This window comes from Sarcophilus harrisii, chromosome 1 (genome assembly GCF_902635505.1).
Source record: "Sarcophilus harrisii chromosome 1, mSarHar1.11, whole genome shotgun sequence".
NCBI lineage: Eukaryota > Metazoa > Chordata > Mammalia > Dasyuromorphia > Dasyuridae > Sarcophilus > Sarcophilus harrisii.
Genome location: NC_045426.1, coordinates 309,445,886 through 309,471,288, shown reverse-complemented (window position 1 = coordinate 309,471,288; position 25,403 = coordinate 309,445,886). Strand labels below are relative to the sequence as shown.

The 25,403-nt window shown below is 34.8% G+C and overlaps 1 protein-coding gene across 29 annotated transcripts in view; it reads left to right on the top strand.

Annotated features, from left to right (window-relative positions):
* The window catches only part of RBFOX1 (RNA binding fox-1 homolog 1), a 1,689,737-nt gene that overhangs the window by 1,506,634 nt on the left and 157,700 nt on the right, over window positions 1-25,403 (top strand). For all 29 annotated transcript variants that reach the window (XM_031951810.1, XM_031951238.1, XM_031951046.1 and 26 more), the window contains one exon: window positions 11,110-11,352. In XM_031951810.1, coding sequence (XP_031807670.1) covers window positions 11,110-11,352 — 243 coding nt within the window. The remainder of the gene's footprint in view (window positions 1-11,109; window positions 11,353-25,403) is intronic.

The following is a 25,403-nucleotide window of genomic DNA, read 5'->3' as shown; positions in this document are numbered from 1 at the left end:
TGTTTTGCTTTTTTGAAACTGACATTGCCCCTGGGATAACATTTTATTAATGACTGGTTTAAATTATACAGAGGTAGGCTGTTAAATAAGAAGAAAAACATGTCCTTTCCTATAGTGGAGGAGAAGCAGATAGAATGCTGAAAAGAACAAGCGGAATCAGGTATTCACTTCTGACTTTGCTAACATGCTATGTGACCTCTGTCAGTTCTCTTAACATGTGGACTTCTGCTTCCCTTCTATTGGGGATAATATAAGGCACTGTCAACTAAGAATTGATGATGATCAGATGAAATAATACAGTTGAAAATGCTTTGGGAATGATCAAGTGATGTACAGATTGAAAGGATTATGATTTTAGGCCATTTATACTTCTTTGTCACTTTTCACCTCACTTTTTTGGGTTTAATTTTGCCTATATGAAAAATGAGAATATTGTAGACTCTTTCTTTGCCATCCCTTCAATAGTCTTTTTTTCTAAATGTCCTAATAGGTAATAATGCATACACAGCTAAGATTTTACCTCTGTGAGATGTTTTCTCCAGGAATGTGTGACATTCAGGAGTGGAACTATTTTATGAAACTGAGTGTCTAAATAATCAAGCAAGCAAAAACCAATATTTATTATCAATAGCTTCATGCTTACATATTTATTCTCTCTCTCTCTTTTACTCTCTGTCCTAACTCTTGCTATTTTGAAAATTCTTAGTGCTTTGGGGCAAGGATTTGGGGATTCTATTATTTTCTTTAAATTAAAAAAAATGTTTACTTACCATTCACTGAAAAGTTCTTTAGGGGAAAATTTTTAGACTTTTCTTTCTAAATCAAGTCCAAGAGTCTGATGGATAAGGGACGTCCAAGTATCTTGTAAAATGTTCAGTGTAGGTCTGGAAGAGACCCCAGAAGTTATGTAATACAACATTTTTGTTTTATATATGAGGAACTAAAGCCAACAGAGATTAACTGTATTGTCTAGGGTTATAGAATCAGTTAGCAGAGAGGCATGGATTTGAATCCAGATACTTTATCTCAAAGAAAGATAAATAGGTGATGCAGTGAATAATGTGTGCTGGGTCTAGAGTCACAAAGATTCATCTTTCTGGGTTCATATCTGACTTCAGTCACTTACTAGTTATGTGAACCCTTATTTGTCTCAGTTTCCTCATCTGTAAAATGAGCTGGAGAAGGAAATGGCAAACCACTCCATTTTCTTTGTTAAGAAAACCCCAAATGGGGTCAGGAACAGTCAGACACAACTGAAAACTGAACAACTTTTCCTTCAAAAACTCTCATTCTTTCTATGGAACTATGAATCCTACTCCAGCTATGGATTAAACAGTGAAAAGAGTTAATAAAGATCCTTAAGCAATGAGAATATATTTACAGAATTAGAGCTGGGAATGATCTTAAAAATCACCTATCATCCCTTCCTTTTATAGATTAAAAAAAACCAAGACTCACAAAGTAATTCACACCTTCAAAGAAGACCATCTGTATGAAGCCTTTCCTGATTCCCTTAAGTACTAGTTCTCTCCTTCCCATAACTACTTCATATCTATTTGTACTTATTTGAGCCTCTGACATTTCCTATAGCAAGTCACTTAATTTCCCTGGTTCTCACCTCTAAGAATGATCATCATCAGCATCAACAACAATAATAATAACTGACATTTATATAAAATTTACTATATTCTAAGCACTGTGGTAAGTGCTTTGCAATTATCTCATTTGAGTCTCACAACAACCCTGGGAGATAAGCCTTATTATATACCCCATTTTCCAGATGAGGAAATGGAGGCAAATAGGTAAATGATTTGCCCAAGTCAAAGAGATAGTAAGTTTCTAGAGCTAAATTGTACAGTGGATAAAGCACTAGGCTTAGAGTCAGATACGATCTGAGTTTAAATCCAGCCTCACAAACCTACTAGATGTGTTATCCTGGATAAATAAATTACTTCACCTCTGTCTGCTTCACTTTTCTTGTCTATAAAATGGGGATAACCCTGGCAATTTACCTTGTGTTTTTGTGAAGATCAAGTGAGATAATAATTTTAAAGCATTTAGCACATGCCTGACACATAGTAAAGTATTATGTAAATATTAACTGTAAATTGTGTTTAGATTCAGTACCTAAAAGTTCCTCTGCAGTTCTTAAACCTATGATCCAGTGAACCTAATTTACACATGTATTTGTTGTCTCTTTTTTAGATCATAGGCTGCTTGAGAATAAGAATTGCTATTTTCACCTATAACAATGCTGGCATTTTATTAGATGCTTGTTGGTTGAATGAGGGATTGACTAGAAGTTACTTGGCCAGCATTGCAGTTAAAAGCAGAGCAAAGAACATCTGCTCCATCTTGTAACTTTCTGTGTAGAAAAAATTTCTCTCTTTTTCCCTCCCCGCCCTTCTTTTTTCCCCATTCTTCTCTTTCTTCCTTCCTCTCTTCCTGCCTTGCCTTGTCTTTTTCCTTTCCTTTCTTTTTTCCTTCCCTCCCTCCCTCCCTTTCTTCTTCCCTCCCTTCCCTTCTTTCCCTTTCTCTCTCCCTCCTTCCCTTTCTTTCTTCCTCTTTCCCTCCCTTTCTCTTTTCCTCCTTCCCTTCCCTCTTCTATCCCTCTATCATTCCCTACTTTCCCTCTTCTATCCTTCCCTCCCTCCCTCTCCCTCTCTCTCACTCCCTTCGTCCCTTCCTTCCTCCCTCCTTCCCTCTCTCTCTCACTCCCTTCTTCCCTTCCATCCTCCCTCCCTCCTTCCTTCTCTCCCTCCCTCCCTTCCTTCCTTCCTTCCTTCCTTCCTTCCTTCCTTCCTTCCTTCCCTTCACTTCTTCCTTCCCTCCCTCCTTCTCCATTTGTACTACACTGATTTGGGGTAAGGAGGTCATAAAGGCCTTGAGAGGAGCTTGGAAGCACTGTTTTTATCCTTCCTGACTAGTTGCTGATATAGCTGAGTTAAAGATGTCTCCTGGGTGTGATTGGAAATGGAAGTTTAATGATGGTGCAAATACTGTTTATCTAGATTTTTTTTTATTGGGAGAATTGGGGATAAAAAAATTCCCCTGTTGGGGTACTGAGTCTTGTAACTTCTGACAACCTATGACAGATTGTCAGGAAAGTTGAATTCTTTGGGGCTGCTTGTTCTGCCTTTGCCTTTTTCTCTGTTATGTGATTTAATTACAAGTTTAATCATTTTTGAAACTTCAGCCATCCCTCCAGAGTCTCAAGACCTGTTCTTTTAATAGGGAGGCATTACTCCATTGAGCGGCTCCCTGGAAGTAAGGTTAGATGTGCCTCTCAAATCTTTCCCTTGGTGAGTGAGAAAGACTAGGCCAAATAAAATACAGAAATTGTTTTGACATTTCTCTTTTTTTAATCATAGAGAAAGAAAAAAATATATTTAACTTAAAAAGTAAAGAGACTGCATTCATTATTGATGGAAGATACATAAGGAATTTTAAAAATGCAGTTTACCATTAATGTAGAAGCATTACTATAAATTAGACATTAATCTCAAGTGCATATAGGATTGCTCTGGCTAGTTGTCCCTCCCTTTTGATGCATGCTTTTTTTTTTTTTTACCCTTCTTGGATCTCTCTCCATTCCCCCTCCCAAATAAAATAAAAGGACCAATCCCTCTAGTAGATTTTATAACTTTGCATACAATATATTTAGTTTAGTAATGAAAATTTTCAGCTCGAGGCAACATATATAGTAGCATTTCTAATGTTTTTTAAACAGCTATTAATGTAGTCAAGCTGTGTTTTTTCTTCTCCTGTATATAATCATCTGCTCAATGGTGCACTCTGTAACTCAGAGCAGGAGCCAGAGGAGGGGCCTGCTGTGATTGATGGGGCAAGGCCTAGCAAGCTGAAAGAGTCCCATCTGGATTAGGTTTTGGGAGCAGTCAGATGTTGAGTGGGAGGTCAGCAAGGCTTACATTAGCTCCCCTTTCTTCAACACCCCTATCATCCACACTCATCCACACATTACATAGCACACACACCCTCATCCATAATTGATGCTTGCCTTGGGCAGATGCTCCATGGCCTGGGACTAGAACAGCTGCTAAGTTTATGGAGGATAAAGGAAGCAGGATGGTGCAGCAGGTATTTTTTTTTCCTACCATTTTATCTTTCACTTGAAATTGTGATTTGAATAGAGCCGGAGACTTTCCCCTATTAAGCTGTCTGACTGCGTGAAAGCCTCCTGTGATAACCATTTTGCTTCATTCTGGAGGAAGGCAAACTGCAGCAGTGGTTGTGCTGTGTATGTGTGAGTGTATGTGTATGTCTGTCTGTCTTTGCTGTGCTTGATCTAACTGAGATGGTCTTATAACTAACTGCAGGTTAATGGGTAATTTTGCATTTTTCCTCTTTGTCTAAATGCCCTGAGGATATGATGTAGTTTGGCTCATTTAACTACAGTATAAAATGCTTTCTCTGAATATGCAATATTTCTGACTAAAGAAATTAAATGCACAAACTACTAAACTCAACTTAAAAAAAAAAACTGTCAGCAAGATTAAAACTGTAGGCAATCACCAAGAACAGTAGTTTTCTAGAATAAACTGATGTTCCTATATAGCGGTACTGGTGGGGATGGGGGAGAGAAAGGACCTGGAGGAATGAATTGTCTTCTGGTGCTGTGTGGATGGACTCAGCTGGCTTATTAAGACTTGACACTTTCATGTATTTCTTCATTATAAAAGGTGTGTTTGGAATGGAAGAGCTTCTTCAGAATGAGAAAGGCTCTTGAAGAACTAAAACGCAGAGGAGAGGGATATTAGAGGAACTTCAAAAACTTTGTCTTTTAAAGTTGAAAACTTGTTGGATTTTAAGTCAGTATTAATGGTTATGAAATTCAGGCACTTTTCACTCTTGAAGAGCCAAGCATTTAAGTTGAAAGCAATGAACTAGATTTTATACACTGCCACGTAAAGAATATTTTTGAGTTGAAAATGTGGTTTTCATTAGTTTTCAGTCCAAAACATTTTGCAAAGTCTGACTGTCTGCCACCCTTTGTTCTTTCATTTGCCAAAAAGTATTTTATTAAACCACATAGAAAAATGGATTTCCAGGTCTGACATAAAGCACTCTTTTCTCCTTAGCTCACCTTAAATAGGAAAACTTAAGAGTATAGAATGAATTATTTGCCCAAAAGGCTTCTTGGTAATATAAGGGGAATATATAAATCTGCTCACCCAAAGAAACATACTATTGTCACACATAATAACCAGACTGTATTAGTTTTAAAATGGAGATGATTTCCTGGCATTTCCATGCTTCGGTTAAAAACAACTTTAAATTTATACAAGATTTCCTTTTTTACTAGGCATCAGACATATATATTTTAAAGTATTCTTTGATTAGATGAAAAACACCAAAGGAAATAGCACACGCTATAATGATGGAGTTGCAGCTTGATTGTATTTTTGGCACGTCTGTAAATGTTAACCCAAATCTGGTACATTAATAGGCATGTTTTGTGTTTCTCCATCAATGTGCAAGGATCCACTAGCGGTTTTCCTGTAATCACACTGTTATACATTATACCTTCTAGAATGCAGCTGGGAAGCTGAAATATAATATCCCCAAATGGGTGATTTTTGTGTCTTTAAAATGCCTACTAATAGTAGTTATTCAGTCATTGAATACTGAAGTAACCCAGAGAAAAACTAGGTTCTACAAACTACACATTTGATTTTTGAAGTCCCTTAAAGGAGATAGGTGCAGACGTCTGCACCATTGTCTGTCTCTGGATGTTTGGTTAGAGAAGAGGGCAATGAGGGGGAAAGAAAGGAAGAAACTGCTGGTTTTCTGTTTTGTTTTGAAAACATCCCCCAAATCCAGACATCACAGTGTCCTACCTTAACTTTAGGTTTAAAATAAAAATAGCCTTAACTTAGTAATAGGTAAGAGAAGAAAAAAGGAAATTTTTTTTTGAGATGTATTGTTGCACAAGTCCATGTCTAGCAAAACTGTCCCTAACTATAATGATGTCTGAAAGTGTCATAGTGAAGTTGAGAGAGTGATTATCAAGTTTCAACTAGGAACATGTTTCCTTCCATGTCTAGGAAATGATATGTCCTCAAGCTATATGGAGGTTGCAATGAAAATCTAACCCTTTTATTGTCTCATTATTTAGAGTTCTGACCTGGGACAAAATGGGTTCTTCTGGATTAGGCATCTGGAGGTGTTTCTAGGGTAGACAGAGATACTGTATCAAAAGTAATTTAAAGCTACTAGTAAGAAATTCCACACAAAGTGCAGAGCTCTTAATTAAATATTAGCTGTAATTAGCACAAAGTGTGAATGTTACAAATATTAATTAGGGTCTCCTGGAACTGCTGTCAGTGTTAATGAGAAACAGTAGGGGTCCTGGCAACATCTGTTTTTGAACTCCAGGTAGAGGATAAAAATCTTGAGAATAAATACACCTGGACATTAGCTGCCAGTGACTTTGTGGCAACATTGGTCTTATACCATGTCTACCACTTGATTCACCTTCTCAGGACAATACTTGGGGATCCCTGATGACCAAGTCTTGTCCTTTAGCCCAGGATAGCATATCTTAAGTGGTGTTCTTTGTCCACCTCAATGTCCCCTCTTCCAAATGTCATCACATCTCACCTATGAGCTTGCTATTGTCAAGGAGCAAAATCTGGGCAGACTCCAGTCATCAAGATTAGAGTTGATACGTATGCTTCAGAACTTATGTAGTATATACACACTTTTTACTTGATTCATTTTGTTTTACATTAATGAGTAATGATTTTTGGGAGAGGGGAAGGAGTAGTGAGAGGAAGAGAAGAAAAGTCCCTAAATCTATAATTTTATCATTAGAGAGAATACTTACTATGGAAACTCCCTTTGCTAATGCAAACAGACAACTCATCTGTGACTTAGTTTTGTCTTGGTATCCCAGTACCTAAACATTTAATGGATGTTTATTTAATGATTATAACCTTAGTGTCACTGAGACAGATTTAAATGACTTGCCCATTGCTGTGAGGCTAGTGTTTCTTGGAGATATAACTCTATTCCTGGTCTTTTAGATTATAACTGACTCTACTACTACCACATATCATTTTTTCCCTTTTAAGAATTTTCACATCTTGCTATATATGATAATATTAATGGAACTCTTGACAGATCCAAAATACTATTCCCACAGCACCCTTGGGAAGTGGGGCACAGATCAATATTCTTTCCAATCTATAACTGAGGAAAATGAAGACATAAAGTTAGAATGGTATTTGATTGCAAGTCTTTTGTCTTTTAATCCATTCCTTTACTATATTCTACATTTAATTTGATATTAAACAAATCTTTCTTGGACCCTATATCTAGAAGCTTATTTATTAAAGTATCCAAAATATTTTCTTACAGCCATACAGCAATAATTCCTAAGGATACTATTAGGGGGAGGCTAGATTGAATTTATATATGACCATGAAAAGTTCATAGTTTTCTTTTGTTCCTAGAGTTGAGGGTTGTATCCCTGTAAAAATATTGTGAATAGACTATGGATGATTGAAAGAGACTCTTTTTTTGCCTCTCTAGTCCATCTTTTGTCTCCCACAATTATCCCTGACCCAAACTATTAGGTCCTGACTTCTTTTTAAAATCCATTATAGAATTTTTGGCTATATCATTTAGGAGCCTGGCAGTAGTAAACAAATAATCATGAACTGAACCATTTTATTGGGCATCTCAAACATTTAAAAGCATATGGTGAAATTGAAACTAATATATATCTATATATCTATATCTATATATATCTACATATAGCATTTTGTTGTCTGTCTCCTTCCTTCCCAGATCTATGGTAGGGAGAAGGTCAGAAGATATAATACTACTGTTTTTAGGAAAAGAAAATTTAAAAGGACAGATATCTTTATCCTAATATATCTTTTTTTTTTGTTTCCATTTTTGCCTATTATCAGTCTTGTCTGCCTTTCTCTCTGTCAAAATTTCTAAATGCTCTTTTATGTAATCAGAGAGGGGCCACTGTGACCCTCTGTGAAGGACTAGGTTTGCCTGCCCTTCAAAAGTTCTTTTCATAGTTCTGAGCTTTCCAGGTTTCAGTTTTGCCAGTGAGAATAAGCACTTATGATAAGATTTCTTTACTTGCAGTTATATTCTTAGATGGGTCCATGTCATGTGGAGGCAAATGGGAGAGGAGGAGGATGTTACTTGGGCTAGAAATAGCAGTGAGTTTCTAAATCAGAAAGTACAGGGAATGTGGGAAGAGATGATTTTCTTGAATTTTTTCTAAACCCCATCAACTTCTCCCAGTAATGGGAGCTTTCTCCACCCACAGTAAAGAGGGATTGGTCTCCTCAACATCCCTAGGAATTGATTTGTATTTTTACTTCCAAACAATAAACTGGGTGATAGAGATTAGTACGGGGGAGGAAAGGATTTAATGGAACTGTAATGTATTGTATAATTGTCTTAACTTACCCTATGCTTATTTCTTTCTAGACTTGTTACCAATATCATAATGGTTTTTTTACCTTCACAATAAATATACAGATTTTGCATTCTAGGATTAAGCACTATTTTCTTTCTTCTTTGCTGAAAGGTTTCACTGTGACCAGATCCTCCAGTGGAAAAGTCTGTTTGATACTTTATGATAGATACCTAGAAGATGTTCATATTTCTGACACCATTCTCCCTACTATAATTATATATATATATATATATATATATATATATATACATACATATATACATAAACAACACATACACTAAAGTCATATCTAATTGACCATAGAAGATAGGGGATATAATTATTTGGTGTTTAATTATAAAGATTTCTTTAGTATATGCAAATAGAATGAATAAGTGAAATTAAGGCATTTGTATTACATTCTCTGGCATACTATTGTCTAAAAGTTATTGAAAGAAGATGTTTTATAAGATAGGTTTTATTTTAATTTTTAAATTTCTTGATTATCTTTTGTTTTTTACATTTTCCATTATCTACATTTTCTATTATATCCTTCCCTGCTTTGTATCCCTTATAGAAAAGTGACATCCCTTATATAAAAAGAGGGGGGAAATACAATTTAGCAAATTTAACAAATCTATCAAAAAATTTGATGTTTTATTCAGTATTCCACATCCATAATTGTCTACCACTGCTAAGAAGGGAGACAGTTACATTGCCCTATTTCTTCTTTGGGGCCAATTGCAGCCATTACAATTTCACAGCATTTATTGTCTATATTCCCCTATTTATACTGTTCTAGTATCTGCAAACATTGTTTTCTTAACTTTGCCTACTTCACTCTCCATCATTTTGTACATCTTCTCATCTTTGTGTTCATAATTTTTTTGTAGAATAGTAATATCCCATTCCATTAAGGCTTCTATAATGAAGAGTTTGAAAAAAAAATCTTAAAGTTTTAAAAAATATATCTGTATTTTGATATAGTTGTTTCCTGTGTATTAAACTTCATTCATTTAAAACAATAATTAAGAGAAAGGGTGCTATCTATCAACTTCACTAGAATTCCAAAGGAGGTCATGAGACCAAAAAAAGATTAAGACCCTCTGCATAAGAGAGAGATAGAGGAGAGGGGGCAAAAATTTTACTTTGTCACTCTATTACATTGCATATTTGTAGTTCATGTAAAGGGTGGACTTTTGGAAGTAGCATACATTTAAATACTTACATAATTCTAGAGAAATTCTGGTTTCATTGGTCTAGGGTCAGTCTTCACTGATGTTCACCTTATTCCCATCATCTCTTTGTTGAATGTTGACTTGCTTAAAAAATAATGATGCTTAAAAAAATAAAAAAAAATTTAAGAAATTTTCTTGTTTGACCATTTTTTATTAGTAGACTTCTCTCCTGCTACTTAGATGATTTTTACATTGTAGGTACACATCCTCTCCATAAGTCTGCTTCTTTCTAATTTGGTAAAAAACTTCAAGATCTTGAGGATTTAGGATCACAATCATATATTAAGATGATTTAAAATGGGACTTTACTGTTAGATTATATTTCACTTTAAAAGGTGGCAAAAATTTTTATAAAGCTTTTTATTTTCAAAACACAGGCATAGTTTTCAGTATTCACTCTTGCAAAACCTTGTGTCCCAAGTTTTTTTCTCCCTCCCTTTCCCCCTACCCTCTCCCCAGTTGACAAGTAATCCAATATATATGTTAAATATGTGCAATTTTTCTATACATGTTTCCACAATTATCATACTGCACAAGAAAAATCAGATCAAAAAAAGAAAAAAATGAAAAAAAAAAAACAAAATGCAAGCAAACAACAACAAAAAAGTGAAAATACTGTGTTGGGATCCACACTTAGGCCCCAAAACCTCAAAGATGGCCAATTTTTACCAATTTTTAAAAAGCATACACTTTGTTGAAATTTCAAACTGAGACATGATAGTGGAAAATCTATGTCCAAATGAGGATCTGGAATTTAGATTGGTTGACTCCCTCTGGAAATAATACTCATAAAGCAATAACAAAAATGAAGGCGACACTCTGGTAGGTTAAAAGATTAAAAAGGATTCTCCTCATTGTGCTGCCCTGAGTAGTATAAAACCTTGAGTAGACTTTCATGTTTAGTACTGTAAAGAATATATATCCATGTGATTCACACCAATTCCAATGGAATTCCAATGTGATGAAGAGAGCCCTCTGCACCCAGAGAGAAGATTGTGGGAACTGAGTGTGGACCACAACATAGCATGTTCATTCTTTTTATTATTGTTTGCTGCATTTTATTTTCTTTCTCATTTTTTTCTTGTTTGATTTGATTTTTCTTGTGCAGCAAGATAATTGTATAAATATGTATGCATATATTGCATTAAAAAAGAATACATCCATTTATGTCAAGTCCTTCATGGGTTACACTTAATTTGATCTTTTGTGGCATTTTAGTTATGAAATTAAGAGTCAACTGTGATGTAGAGAGCTGCATGTTCATTTGTTCCAAGACAGTAGTATGATCAGGGCACTTTAGGATCAAATAAAGCACAATCTTTAAGGAGAAGTTAAAGTTGGGCCCTTAACTCTCTTTGTATTCTGAAGTTTCTGCATGGCTACTAACTGATTTCTCTTCCCTTTTCCTTTTCCTGTGTTTTCCAGGGTAATCAGGAAGCTACAGCAGCTCCTGACACTATGGCACAGCCTTATGCCTCCGCCCAGTTTGCTCCCCCTCAGAATGGCATCCCTGCAGAATATACGGCTCCCCATCCTCATCCTGCTCCAGAGTACACAGGCCAGACTACAGTCCCAGAGCACACGTTAAACATGTACCCTCCAGCGCAGACGCATTCTGAACAGAGTGCCACGGACACGAGTGCGCAGACTGTCTCCGGCACAGCCACAGTAAGTGTAGCAGTCCCATCCCCTGAGAAGGCTTGACCTTGAGCTTGCTTACCTGGTGGTAAAGGGGGAAGTCCACAGTAAGACGTTTATTAGCTGGAGGAGACCTATTTCTGGCGCCAGGGCTTTGGCTGCTCACCCTCAAGTAGCCTGAAAGAGTTAATTATCCCCTGGAGGATCACAGTGCACTTTCTTGAGAATTATGCCTTGGTTCTCCCAGTACTGGGCTGTGTACTCCACAGATAAGCTATTCACCATTGAAAATTGGTCAGCCTTTTTTCCTCCCCATTCACCTTTTGCATCCTCTCTGTCTAGGAGTTTGTCATCCATTTTGAACCAAAGGATTTGCTTCTGTTCTCCTTATTTCTTCTGTCTAAATGTAAAAGCAAACTGCTTTTTGTACTTGGAATATTATCCAAATGGGGGTTGAGATTATTTTGACTAGAAAGTATCTTTACTTCCTTCCTGGTAGCATCCATGGCCTCTCTGATTTGAAGATCATATGTACACTGTTTTTATTTTTATTTTTTTTGTACTTGGAAACTTATCCAATTAAGTGTTAAAATCATTTGGCCTTTGGAATTGTATTCATTTCTTTGGTACCATTAGTAGTCTTTAAGGATTATCACTTTTCATTTCTCCTCTTGCTTGCAAATGGTTAAAAAAATTATGAATGAGGTGTTTTGATTGTATTGATTAGTTTTACTCAAGCTGTTTGGCATGGTGGCAGGAATAGTTCTCTGATTAGGGATAAGAAAAACTCATGCCATCAAGTAGTTATTAAATATATATTTTATGTCTAACCTTATGGTTTAGGGGCTAGAAAAAAATTGAAGTTCATGTTACTTAGGCATGAGGAGTTTGTAATTCAAAAAGGAAGTCAAGATAAACCTAATAAAACTAAGTAGAAAACAATAAGAAGTCAAAAGATTTAAATTATGGGACAGAATTGAAATATTATAGAATTCATATAAGGAAGAGATCATCAAAAATTGGAAATATGTATTATGTTAGAGGAACAGATAGTGCAGTGGGAGGAAGGCAAGAAGAAATTTCAAAGAAGTGAATAATAAAGAAATTTCTAAGATGGCTTTAAAAAAACCTAATTTTTTGAAAAGGTACGTTATTTCTTTTCATTATATTGGTGAAGGACCATATATTTGCAATATTAGATACATGGTTAATGTCAAATATGGTAAATGTGGTGGTTCACTGTTAATTTTTCTAAACTGTTTTTTTTTCTCCCTCATAAAAAAAAATGTTGTTAAAATGGGTTGCTAACTGAGTAGGACTGGCTCAGTTAACAAATATTTATTAAGCTTCTTTATGCTATGCTCCATTCATAGGACCAAAAATAAAAAGAAAGTTATGGGAGGAAAAGAGGGACATATTCAGGAGTGAATATGATGTATAAAAAAAGTAAAAAACAAAACAAAACAACTAATTATTTGCTAAAAATGGGAGGTAGCTTGTTCTCTATGACCTCATTTCTTCCTCATATGTTATTTGGGATAGTGTGATATAGTACAAATCATAGAATTATAGGCAGAAGACCTGGGTTTAAATCCTATTTTGCTTTCTGTGCGACCTAACAAGACATTTAGCTTTTCTTGTTCTTGTTTTTCTAATCAATAGAATAAGGAACTAGAACTGCATTATTTCCAGGACCTTTCTAGCTCTGTAATTCACGTTACTTTGACTAATAGCTAGGAGAAGGAATTCTTAAGTTTCTGCCTTCCTCTAATTCCAACCCAGGAGAAGGAATTCTTATGTATCTGCCTGTCTCTAATTCCAGTTGTAACCTCAGAGAAGTAGCTGTGTCAGGACTTGACTCTTCTACAGAATATAAATATAGCAATAGAATAAATTCAATGTACAGTCCTTCCAACCCAAGATTCTATTTGGTTCAGGGGCAGCCTAGAAGGTTTATGGGAGCTGGCCACCATTGTGTTTTAAATGGGATAAGGTATATATCTTAGGCATCCTTAAAGTTCTCCTAAATTTATAAGCATAGGGTCTAGTGCCACTATCAGTGCAAATATTCAGTCTGTCACAATGGAGACCATTAGGCAAGTTTGAAAAACTAATAGCAAGTGCAGGTAAGAAAAAAAATCCCAGTGCTCCAACTGTGTACAATGCATGCATATGATTTAACACATAGCATAGAGCATATATAATGTGAGTCTGAATACACCCAGAGCTACCACAGCATCTGAAAAAGTAAAGACTGGGAGAACTTATTAGGTCATCCAGTTAAATCCCCAAGGGCCAAGATTGTTCCCTACAGGACATTTTCTGCTGAATTCAGATTTAAAGTAGGGCTCAAAAATATCATGCATCAGTTTGCTGACAGAGCCAATACTATTATATATTATATACTACTCCTGACAAGGTATTTTACTCTTGACATATTATAATCAGAAATTTGCAAGTAGAGAATTCGCCAAGTATCTCCACTAGCAACTTAACATCTATTTTTAACACCTCTGCAATCTGCTGAAAGTCTCCCACAACCTTCCCATCGGATTTGTACACTCCTAATGGGAGCCAACAAGGGTGTCCTAGAGATAGGCACAACAGCAAAATGCTCCATGGCCTTTGAGAACATGCCTTTAATGAGCCAGGCTCTTCCTGTATTTTAGCTCCTCGCTATCCGATATAGTGTTAGACATCTCTGGCAGGTACATTAACTCCTTCACCATGATAAGGTAGTCTCTTCTTTTAAAAAAAAATTATTGAAGGGGTTAATAGGGAAGCACAGGAAGAAATCTTGGTATTTTCTTTTGTGTGAGTTGTGTGGTTCACACCTTTATGATGGAAAAAGCCTTATAATTCACATAGGTCTTCAAGTGCAGTAAGAGAGACTGGATTTCATCTGGAGGCTTAGAAAGCAGATATCTAATCGCAGGAATAGTGTTTAAATTCATGCACACCTGCAAGTTCCTTGAAAAGATGAGTACACAAAATGCTCACTTCCCTGTGGTGCAACTGTGGCATTGTATACTATGTGTTCCTTACAGTACCTTCATTTTGCGGTTGACAACCTTGCTGATAAGATGCCATCTCCCAGGTGAGATAATATGCATTAACTGCTTTGCAAATCTTAAAGCACTATATAAATCCTAGCTATTGTTCTTGCTATTTTATTGATGATGATGATGATGATTGGAAGATGCTCCTCTAGGCTTTTTCTTTTTTATTTAATATTTTTATTTCCCCCAGTTACATATAAAACAATTTTTTACATTTGTTCTTAAAACTTCAAGTTCCAGTCTGCTCCCCACCTTGAGAAGGCATGTAGCTATGCAAAGCATTTCTATAAAAGACATGTTGCAAAAGAAAACAGATCTTTACCCACCCCCCCCCAAAAAAAAACTCTCAAGAAAAAGTAAAAAAAAAAAAAAAAACCATGCTTCAATTTTTATTCAGACACAATCAGTTCTTTCTGTGGTTATGGATAGTATTTTCATCCTAAGTTCTTCAGAATAGTCTTGGATTTTTCTAGGGCTGAGAATAGTAAAGCCATTCACAGCTGATCATTCCGTAACATTGCTATTACTGTGTACCCAATACATTTCACTTTGCTTGAGTTCATGGAGGACTTTCCAGGTTTTTCTGAGAGTTTCCTGCTCATCATTTCTTATAGAACAATAACATTCAATCATAATCACATACCCCCAATTTTATTCAGTTATCCCCCAATTGATGGACATTCCAACAGTTTCCAGTTCTTTGCTCTAAGAAAAGAGCAGCTATAAATATTTTTGTACATATAGGTCCTTTTCCTTTTTTTTTTTTTTTTTTTAAATCTCTCTTGGGATTCATTAGGCCTCTTTCTCTTTCATTTTCACCCACGTTGCAAGCTGTGTGTTTTAATTGGTCAAAACAAAGCATTTTAAGTATGGTTTTCTAAAACTAGTTCAGGGAGCAAAATTTTAGCTTCAAAATGCTTTTTTTAGTTATTCAAGTTTTCTCATGATCTATGAAGCAAGAAAAACAAATATCATCACCCCAATTTTACTGATGAGCAAGTCAAGATTTAAGAAAGTGAGATAACTTGTCCAGTCAAAAATTAGTGTTTTAAACCTAGTTCTTCTAACTTATAGAATAGTAGGTTTTTTGGTTTGTTTTTGTTTATTGTACTGTAGTACAATATTCAAGTATGAATCATTAAACTTCCTTCCTACTCTACCCAATACTGATTCTCTCCTTTTGTCAAAGAACAAAGACAAGGCCTTTCTCATTCCCTTTTCCTCTACCAAATCTCTACTAATGAAACTGAGCTTTTCTTCTGAATGATCCTATTCGTACTTGCCAATGGCTATGCTTCCATTGTAATAATAATGATAATAATAAGAACTAACATTTATATAGTGCCATGTGTTCTCTGTACTTAGGAAAACATGGATTCAAAACCTGGCCAAGATATATACTGATTGTATACAGGCAAGTCACCTAAGATTATAGTACCACTGGCAATCCTCTAAGATTTTAAATTGCTGATAGCAAGTTCCTATAGGTCCAGTTTTGTTTTGTTTTTGGTAAAAAAAAAAGCGTTTATAGTTCTATCTATAGTCATAATTCCTAAGCTTCTCTTCCCCACCCCAGAATCCTTTATATTTTTACTTATTGAGGATACCCCACCCAGTCCCCAAAGCTTTTGTTTATATGGAATAAATCTATTAGAAATGAAAATATTGTTATTATTAAAATGTATCTGATCTCATGGATCCCCTAAGCCATGTAAATCCTAAGCCATGTAACTATAAATAACTGTTAATAAAAAAATGCATATATGAAGGATAGTGGGACCCAGCGAGAGGGCTTAGAATTAGGATTAGGACTCTAAACTATACTAGCTGTGTGACCATGAGTAAGTCATTTACTTTAAGTTTTAAGAATCTAAGTTACAGATGAGTTGCTCACTTGTTACTGGTGAAGAGTTTATATTCTCAGAATTTCCACACACTGATAAAATTATTAGCCTCTAATCTCCAGTTATGTTACACTACAACATATTTCTATGCTTCTGGAAATGAATTTTGCATGAACTCTGCATAGTAGTAGAATTCTGACTTAGGGGAAAATATGGCAATTTCTATTAGCTTGAGGACTTAGTGACACAGCTAAAAAGACAGATTTATAAATTTTAGAGTTAAAAGGGAAATCATACAGTATTCCTTAATCACCTTTTTTACAGAATGAAAAAAAAACTGGAGTTAATTGCTCACAATTGAGAAGAATAGATTATAGACCCCAATTCTGCTTAATTCCGATCCAATGTGTTTTGTTTTATTTATTTATTTACTTTTCTTATTTTGGATTCCTGCTTGGGTCTAGGTGATGTCTAGGAGTATGACTTTGTTTCTAGGGCAAGAAAAAAGAGAATCATTCTTTCTTTCCTCTTTCTCTCAAAGCAAAGGAGCTTTGGAAAAGAATTCTATAAAGTTATATTCTCCAAAGAGAAGTCAAAAAAGTTTTATCACTCATTTCTCAATGTGAGATTTGTACTTTGAAGGGAATTTACATAATGTATGTTCCATTCTCTAAGGATTCACAATGACACTTAGGGGAATTCTTAAATCTCATTCTTATACTCAAACCCCAACCTTCTAACTCATGACTTTACCCCATCCTTCTCCAATAGATGTGTCACCTTGTTCTACTGGGAAATATGTATTATCCAATTATTATTATTAAAAGTTATCCTATAGGACAGCTAAAAAAAATAGAACTTTGATGGAGATCCTAATTAAATGATGTTCTTCCAAAAGCATTGACAGCCTTTGCATAAGTACTCAAAACTCATTGTATCAATCCCACTTATCTCAGCTGTTATAGTAGCAATCATATCAAAGTAATATATATTATAGTATGGATGTAGAAAGATTAAATCTTCGAGATAAAAAGAAGACTGATGAAATCTTCTTTTCCAACTTTCCACTTAATATAGGAAATATCTCTGCAACATTGCTAACAATCTTTTAACCTTTGAATACTTGTAAAGATAGGAAGTTCATTACTTCACAAAGCAACCTGTTCTATTGTTGGACAACTGATACTATTAGAAACTTGTACTTAATCTAGCCACACAGAACTTTTCTCATTTCCATGAAATAACCCTTCAAATGTTAAAAAGACAGCCACAATATTCTCTTCTAAATATTCCTTCATTCAGCTAAACATTCCTATTTCCCATAATTGTTTTTAATGATCCAGTAATAATCCAGAATTTTAAAGAATAATTATTTTAAAATTATCATTAAAAACTCCCTAATTTCTAGATCCCTCATCATTCTAAATCCCCTGATCTTTTAGATAATAGAATTCATTTTCAAATTATTACATGGTGGGATTTATGGTAGAATTATTTTTGATTAGAATGTCCTTCCTAATGTTTCATCTATGTTTCTAGGCTACTTACTTCCTCAGAAAGACCTAGAAGCTCTCAAGATATCATGTAAGAACAATTGATGTCAACAACTTATTTCATTTTTAAATGATTATCACCCCTTTTCCTACTATATAAGTGAAAGCGAGTACAATTTTAGACTGAGTTAAGAAAAGCATAATGTGTTTTAGATGAGGGAGTGGATATTCCCACTGTATTCTGCTCTGATCACACATCAAGATTATTGCATTTGCTTCTGGGAACATTGTCAGGAAGTTAGAGAGGGTCCAGAGTAGAACAGTCAGGAAGGTGGAAGACTTTTCAATATCATGTTGATTGATTGAAAAAACTAGGGTTGAAAAGAGGTGATGAATGTGGGGAGGATTATAGCCTGAAAAAGACAGGAAGAATGAGGATTATCACTCTCTTCTCATTTGAAATCTTCAGAAAAAAAGTCTGAGTACATTGAAAAGGGAATGCTCACTCAGATGTGAGTTGGATTTAGTAGTGCCTGAGTCCTTTCCATCTCCGACATTCTAAATGAATCAAAAATACTTTAAAGGCTTCAGGAGATAATCGAAGTTTATTTTACTTAAAACAAACCAACCAACCTCACAACATTTGGACATCTTTGGGATGGAAGAGGAATCTTTACCCCCATCTCTTAGACTCAGTAAATATTCTCATAATTCAGTGACCTTAGATTTTTCTGATGGTAGACAAAATTCAGACCACATAAGGATACACAATTTTATGCAGCATTTCTCTGGGTCCATACTTTGTTTCTTGTCTATCCTTCTTAGCCTCTAGTCCTCAGAATTTAAAAATGATTGCAAAACTCTAGCAACAGTATTTATTTCTTCTAAATAATAGCCTGCTGGTTCTGGTTGTTTGCCAGCAGTGTGCTGATTCAGTAGTATTGTGTATCATATACATCCCTAATACTCACCACTCCCCGGACAAAATGCTTTTACATGAAGTCTTTCTTTGTTTCAGTCTACTGAGCAATGCAAGGCCTTGGAGTCAGCCAGCTAGTCAAATTATAGCCTTTGGTGGAGAAATCAAAATCAATGCTATCCTTGTCTATAGATAGCATCCACCCTCCTGGGGAGCTCTTTATTCTCTTCAAGGGATTTCCATGATGGGATAGTTTGCCCAAAGATTTACTAAGGACATTGTCCCGATCTTGCCTCCTTCCTGGCAACTAGGCCTATCAGGAAAATCTTTCCTAGTCTCGGGTAAGGAAGTCACTGGGAATCCATGACAGAGAATAAATAGCATCAAAATGTAAAAAGCTGAATTTTAAGGATTCTTACTGTCCTTTTTAATAAATCTATGATATGTTGCCTGCCATAAAAAAGTTTGGAGTAAATATGGACCACTAAAAATTAACTAGATTATGTGGTTTTTTTGTCCTACATATTCTAGTTCTGTTTCAAACATTAAAAATTTGGTTTCCCAAAGACTTTATTAGTGACTCATAATTCAGTATAAAAAATTAATCATAGTATAATGTGGCTTGATTTTAAAAGGAATGGGGTGGATGGTCCAGAAATTGTATCTTTTCATGTAATTTAGAAAAAGTTTAAAAAGCATTCATGGTTAAGAAAGGTTCTGTATCACTATAAAAAGTGACTGTAAAATAAAGTGGTACCCAGAATAAATTCTCTCACTTCATTACTATCCTTATTAACAAAAATATACTACCATCAGTAATGCTCTGAATAATTTTCCCCTTCAATTCATTTAGTATCCCTGTAGCTCCTCATTACTGACCATTTTTCTCACTGTCCTACCTGTGGTCTCCAATATCTTGCTGCATATGGAGTTTTAAATTCTAAAGAAAAAAAAGGGGGAAAAAGAATGTGAAGCCATTCAATGTGCTGACTAAAGGAAGTCTGGATTTCCCAGAGAAACTTGCTACAATGAAATAGCTAATTATAACCCAAATTGTATTTGACTTATGCATCTTTGCTTCACATTGTAACACTATAATTTAAATAGATTGTTCTCTAGACTTTTTTGGAAGGGAATTAACTTCCATTCTGACTAAGAAAAGAGGTAGTAGCAACAATGTACAATTGACATGATTTTTTTTCCCCCTTTTCCTGTAATTGGCTCGCAAGTGGGAGTTGGGCTAGCAATTATATAAGGAGTCATCGATGGTTCCCCGGCAATGTCTCTCTCTGTGTGACATTAGTCTCATAGCTATGTGAGGAAAGGGATGATAGGGAAGTCTTAGGAGAGGAGAGTCCCAGAGATTGTTCTCACTTACAATTGAAGATTATTTTGAGGAAATACAGAGGAAAGAAAATAAATTTAACTAGCTGAGAACCAAATGACTCCTATTTTAGTTTTTTTTTGTTGTTGTTGTTTGTTTAGTCTAAATGATAGATTAGCTCTTACCTTTAAGATAGTTTTAATTACCTATAGAATTGGATGGTTGAAAGTGGAAACAAAAAGAAAGCCTAGGAAGGCTAAATATCTGAGCTTTGGAGACTGGCTTCTTCTCTTTCTGATCTTCCCTTCAGGAGGATAAAAGATACCATAAAAAGGGTCACAGACATTTAAGGCTGGACATCATATTATAACTATCGAACACACTTATTTCATAGATACCAAAATATAAATTGTTGTGAGCTGAGGTTTCTCAAAGAGTCAAGTAGCAGTCATTATTGACTTTATTCCACTAACTTCAGTGATGTTTAATCCTTGTCCTTGATCCTCCCTTACATCTTCCACAGTTCTTGTTATTGAGACATCTTGTCTCCACCATGTCCTATCTTTTCATCTTATTTAGCCCAGTCATTCAGTACCTGATTTGAGTAAGTTTTAATTATCTGTAAAAGTGTTAGATTTCAATTAATCATTTTTGTCTCCAATTCTGATCCTTAGAAAATCTTCTTGTTTTAATGAATTTTCTTCTTCTTCTTTGGGCTCTCAGATAGAGAGTACATTATATCTTGGGATCGAGGATCATGGAAAAGCAGAGGTTTAACTGATTATAGAAAAAAGAAGATTGCTAAATTGTGACAATTTTCTTTTACTTGAATACTGTCTTCAAAATATATACTACAAACTAAGTAGTTTTGTTTTGCCAATGCTGGATGTGACCTACTAAAGAATAATATTATAACTTCCACTCTTGTGATGTTTCCCTGCTGTCCCAGAATTAATATTATTTTTATTGAGCTTATTTCCCCACACTAACATTTTATTAGCTACTACTAATATTGGGAAAACACACTGTGTTATATGGGTGACTAGCTACTAGATGAGCTTCTACTAAATTGAATGTAGAGCATTCTTAGGACCTCTGCTACTGCAAACAAGGAAATAATTCATAATTCTATGCCAACTTCTCTTCAAAAACTTCCTAAGAGCAATTGAAGTATTACAAGTATTAATGTTCTTCATTTTACTTTCAGAAATGGCATCACTTGAGCTTCTTTGGTTGCTTTGTCCAAATGCTAATATCCTAGAATTTATCTAAAAAAAGACATAAAGGGGGAAAATAAAAGAAGTACAAGCACTTGGAAAATATGAAGGAGGAAGAAAATAAAATGAACTAACAATAAATTGCATTCATTGCATAGGGTTATTTTTATAACCCTAGGTACACACATATTACTATGTTGTTATATGCAATATATTTTGAGCTTGTGTGTGTTTCTAAGAAAATGCCATGATTGTCATTATCTCAACTGGACACTGACTTCTACAGATTTTCATAATATCCAAATTTACCTTGTGTTAGGCCTAAGCCCTTATTAATGACATAGTATATAAGGAGTAATTACTGTTCCTTTACTTTTCAAGTCAAACTAAGTGGTTTACTGATTATTATTCTCTGAGTATAATAGGGACATAACTAACACTGAGAGGAAATTGTACTTCTGTGTTTTATTAACCACTTTTCTATTCCCTTGTGCACTGATATGATGCTATGAAATCTACTTAAATGTGATATTACTCAATATAATATAACAATAATGCACATACTATAATGTATTGGGTTCTTTGAAAATAGCAGTTCCGAAATTGAATTTCCTATCATTGCCTTGGGCCAGCTTAATATTGTTGGGCTTGCAGTCTTTTTCATGGCTTTTTTCTGTCTTCACTAACTTTTGGATTTTTACTCATTCAAAAAAGTTTTATTTTGTAAGTTTTACTTACATACAATGTGTTCTCGAGATCTCATTTAAAGCAATTTTGGAAGTATCTTGCTGATAGAAAAAAAAAATATCTTTTTGGTCACGGATATGACTGAATTTGTCAAAATAAGATTTAGAAGAGTCTTGAGTTAAGCAAAAGAAAAAATAAAGGGGGGAATGCACAAATTTGGAGTAGGAGAGGTGTGGCAAGACCTCTTTTTTTTTCAGGCAGTAGGCATAAACTTGTTATTCCTTCAGTGTGGAGAAGTCTTCTTCATTCATGTACTATCCACACTAAGTTGAGCAGCTTCCTCTTCCCCATACAATGGAATTTATAGGTTTAGAGAGTTGCCTCAAGGTATCGAGTTATTAAGGTACTTTCTCAGGGTCACCCAATCATATGTAGTGGATCTTCATGAAGTTAAGGTTAGCTCTATACACTTTACTGAATTTGCAAAAGATCAGAGTTAATGGGAAGAGGAGAAGAAAAATTATTAGAATCTCAGTTGACAGCACACTTAGTTTTAGTCATATTTATGACAACTGCCTAAAAAACCAATGCTGTCTTGGGTCATATTAACATAACACCCCAAAACATGGGAGGTGGTAATCCCATTGTTTCTTTCCCTATGCCCTCCATGTCTGACTAGAGTATTGTGCATACTTCTGGGTATCATATTTTAAAAGATATCTTCATAAACTAGAGAGTTCAAGAAGAAAACAGCTAATATAGCAAGAAGACTTGAAACCAAAATTGTAAGGAAATGTTTAGTTTGGAGATAACCTAGTGAGACCATCCTAGATGTCTCACAATTTTAAAATGCAAATATGTGAAAAAAGGATCAAGCTTATTATTGCTTTTTTTTAAAAACTGTATTTGGAAATTATGAGGTGTAGATTTTGGCTTGGTATGAGAAGGAATTATGAGATGTCCTATATATATAATGGAATGAATTGCTTTGTCATGTGGTAAACTCCAATTCACTAAAAGTGCTCAAGCAGAGCTGGATGGCTGCCTTTAAAAATATAGAGGGGATTTTCAGGTGGGAAACAGGACTAGATGATTTCTGAGGTCATTTCCAATTCAAAGATTCTTATGACAATAAAGCTCAGGGTAGATTGGAATGAAATGTGTTAAGATGGCAGAATATAGTAGGTAGGCAGATTTAACGAAGGACTTTAGAATCAGAATTAATCTCTAAAGAGATTTTACAATTTTTTCCCCTGAAATAAGTTCTCTACTATGGCATATGTGTAAGTATGTCTAGAGTAAATGATCCCATAAGGGCTTTCCTAGCCTGCCCTCTTTGATAGTATTGATACAAATTGTGTTCTTTCTCATAGCAGCTGGATATGGACTGAGACTAATGACAATAAAATACTTGATTGAAAAATTCATTTTATAGAATGATTACCTTTATCTGCTAGCTTGTTAATACAAATACATGTCAATTAAGTCAATTTAAAGAGCACGAGTAAGTGAATTGGGGATGAGAGACAAGGGCTAAAGAGAATCTGGTCATTAGGAATCAAACTGATCATAACAGTCCAAGGTATATTTACTACTCAAATAAGCTTAGTTCCTTCATTTGTAGAATGAAAGGTTTAAATAACCTTAGTAGTTCTTAAATTTTTTTGTATGTCATAGATTCCTTCCATAAGCTGATAAAATTTATTAATCACTTGTCAGAATATTTTTAAGAGTATAAAGTAAAATTAATTTCAAATATATTGAAAATGTAATTTTTTTCACATCCAAGTTCAAGGATGTGCCTATTAAGAACTGTTGGACTGAATGATAACCAAGGTACTTTTAAACTTTAAATCCAGTGAGCCAAAGCAAAATAGGTTACTGAAAAAAGTCCCAAGGAATTGTAAAGTAGAGGAATTTTGGCCTGACTCTACTACCCCAGAATGTGAAAGAACTAGTACAGCAGAGGAGAATGAACAGATTGGAAGGAGCATAATCTATAGAGCTAGTGGCAAAGACTTACAAGCTACAAAGGGTTTACAATGACCAAATCCAGCAGCCAGACAGCTTGGATTGGCTGTAATACTTTTATTCCATGTTACCAATCCGACTAACTAGACTCATGCATAGTTTCCAGTGTTTTCAGCAGTATTATGTTTTGGCATGGTGAATCATGTTCACTTCCTTAGAATCTTCCAGTTGAGGTCTCAATCCTAAAGGGAGAGGAGCATTTATTTTCAAAGAAGCCAACAGAATAGAATAGGAAAGTTTTCTTTGTTTTCTTTATCCCTTCTCATATGTACAAGTAGTATGTAATTATCTTTTTTTTAACCATTTAAAAATGTTTAATTTTTGATAGTATTTCATTTTTTCAAATGCATGCAAAGATAATTTTCAACATTCATCTTTGCAAAACCTTGTGTTCCAAAATTTTCTCCCTCTCTTCCCAAGACAGACAGCACTCCAATATAAGTTAAACATGTGCAATTCTTCTAAATATATTTCCATATTTGTCATGCTGTGCAATTTAAATCAGATCAAAAGAGGAAAAGAAAAACACAAGTAAGAAGAAACAACAATAAAACAAACAACAATAACAACAAAAGTGAAAATATGCTTTGATTCACATTCATTCTCAGAATGTGATTGGCAAGTCTATTAGAATTTCCTTGAATCACCTCATTGTTGAAAAGAGTGAAGTCCATCACAGCTGATCATCACATAATCTTGTTACTGTGTATTGTGTTTTCTTGATTCTACTCATTTCACTTAGCATCAATTTATGTAACTCTTTCCAGCCTTTTCTGAAATCAGCCTGTTGATTCATTTAATATAGAACAATATTATTTCATACCATTCATATACCATAACTTATTCCATCCTCAACTGATGGGAATCCATTCACTTTTCAGTTTCTTGCCATTATAAAAAGGGATGCTACAAAATTTTTTTCTCTTGTGGCTCTTTTTCCTATTTTTTATGATCTCTTTGGGATACAGACCCAGTAGTGAGACTGCTGGATCAAAGGGTATGCACAGTTTGATAGCCCTTTGGGCACAGTTCCAAATTGCTCTTCAGAATAGTTGGATCATTTCACAATTCCACCAACAATACATTAATGTCCAGTTTTTCCACATCCCCTCCAATATTTAAAATTATCTTTTCCTGTCATCTTAGCCAATCTGAGAGGTATGAAGGAGTATGTAATTATCAAAGTGACCTTTACTGAATGTGCTTTTCCTCTGATTTTCAGTCTTTTGGATTTCATATTATTCTCAACCTTTAAATTCATGTGAAAAAATCCTGATGAATTTGTGGATATTTAAGTTCAATGTGAGTCAATAGTAGTGAGGTAGCCAAAAAAAAAAATAGCTATTTCTTTTGACTATATTAATAGACACATATAGGAAGGGGGAAGTAAAGGTCCTTCTTAACCTTAGGAAGAGTATGTCTAGAATACTATGTTCAAATCTGAACATGATTTTTCAGCAGAGATATTAACAAGTATGTCCAGAGAAGGTTACCAGAATGGTAAGAG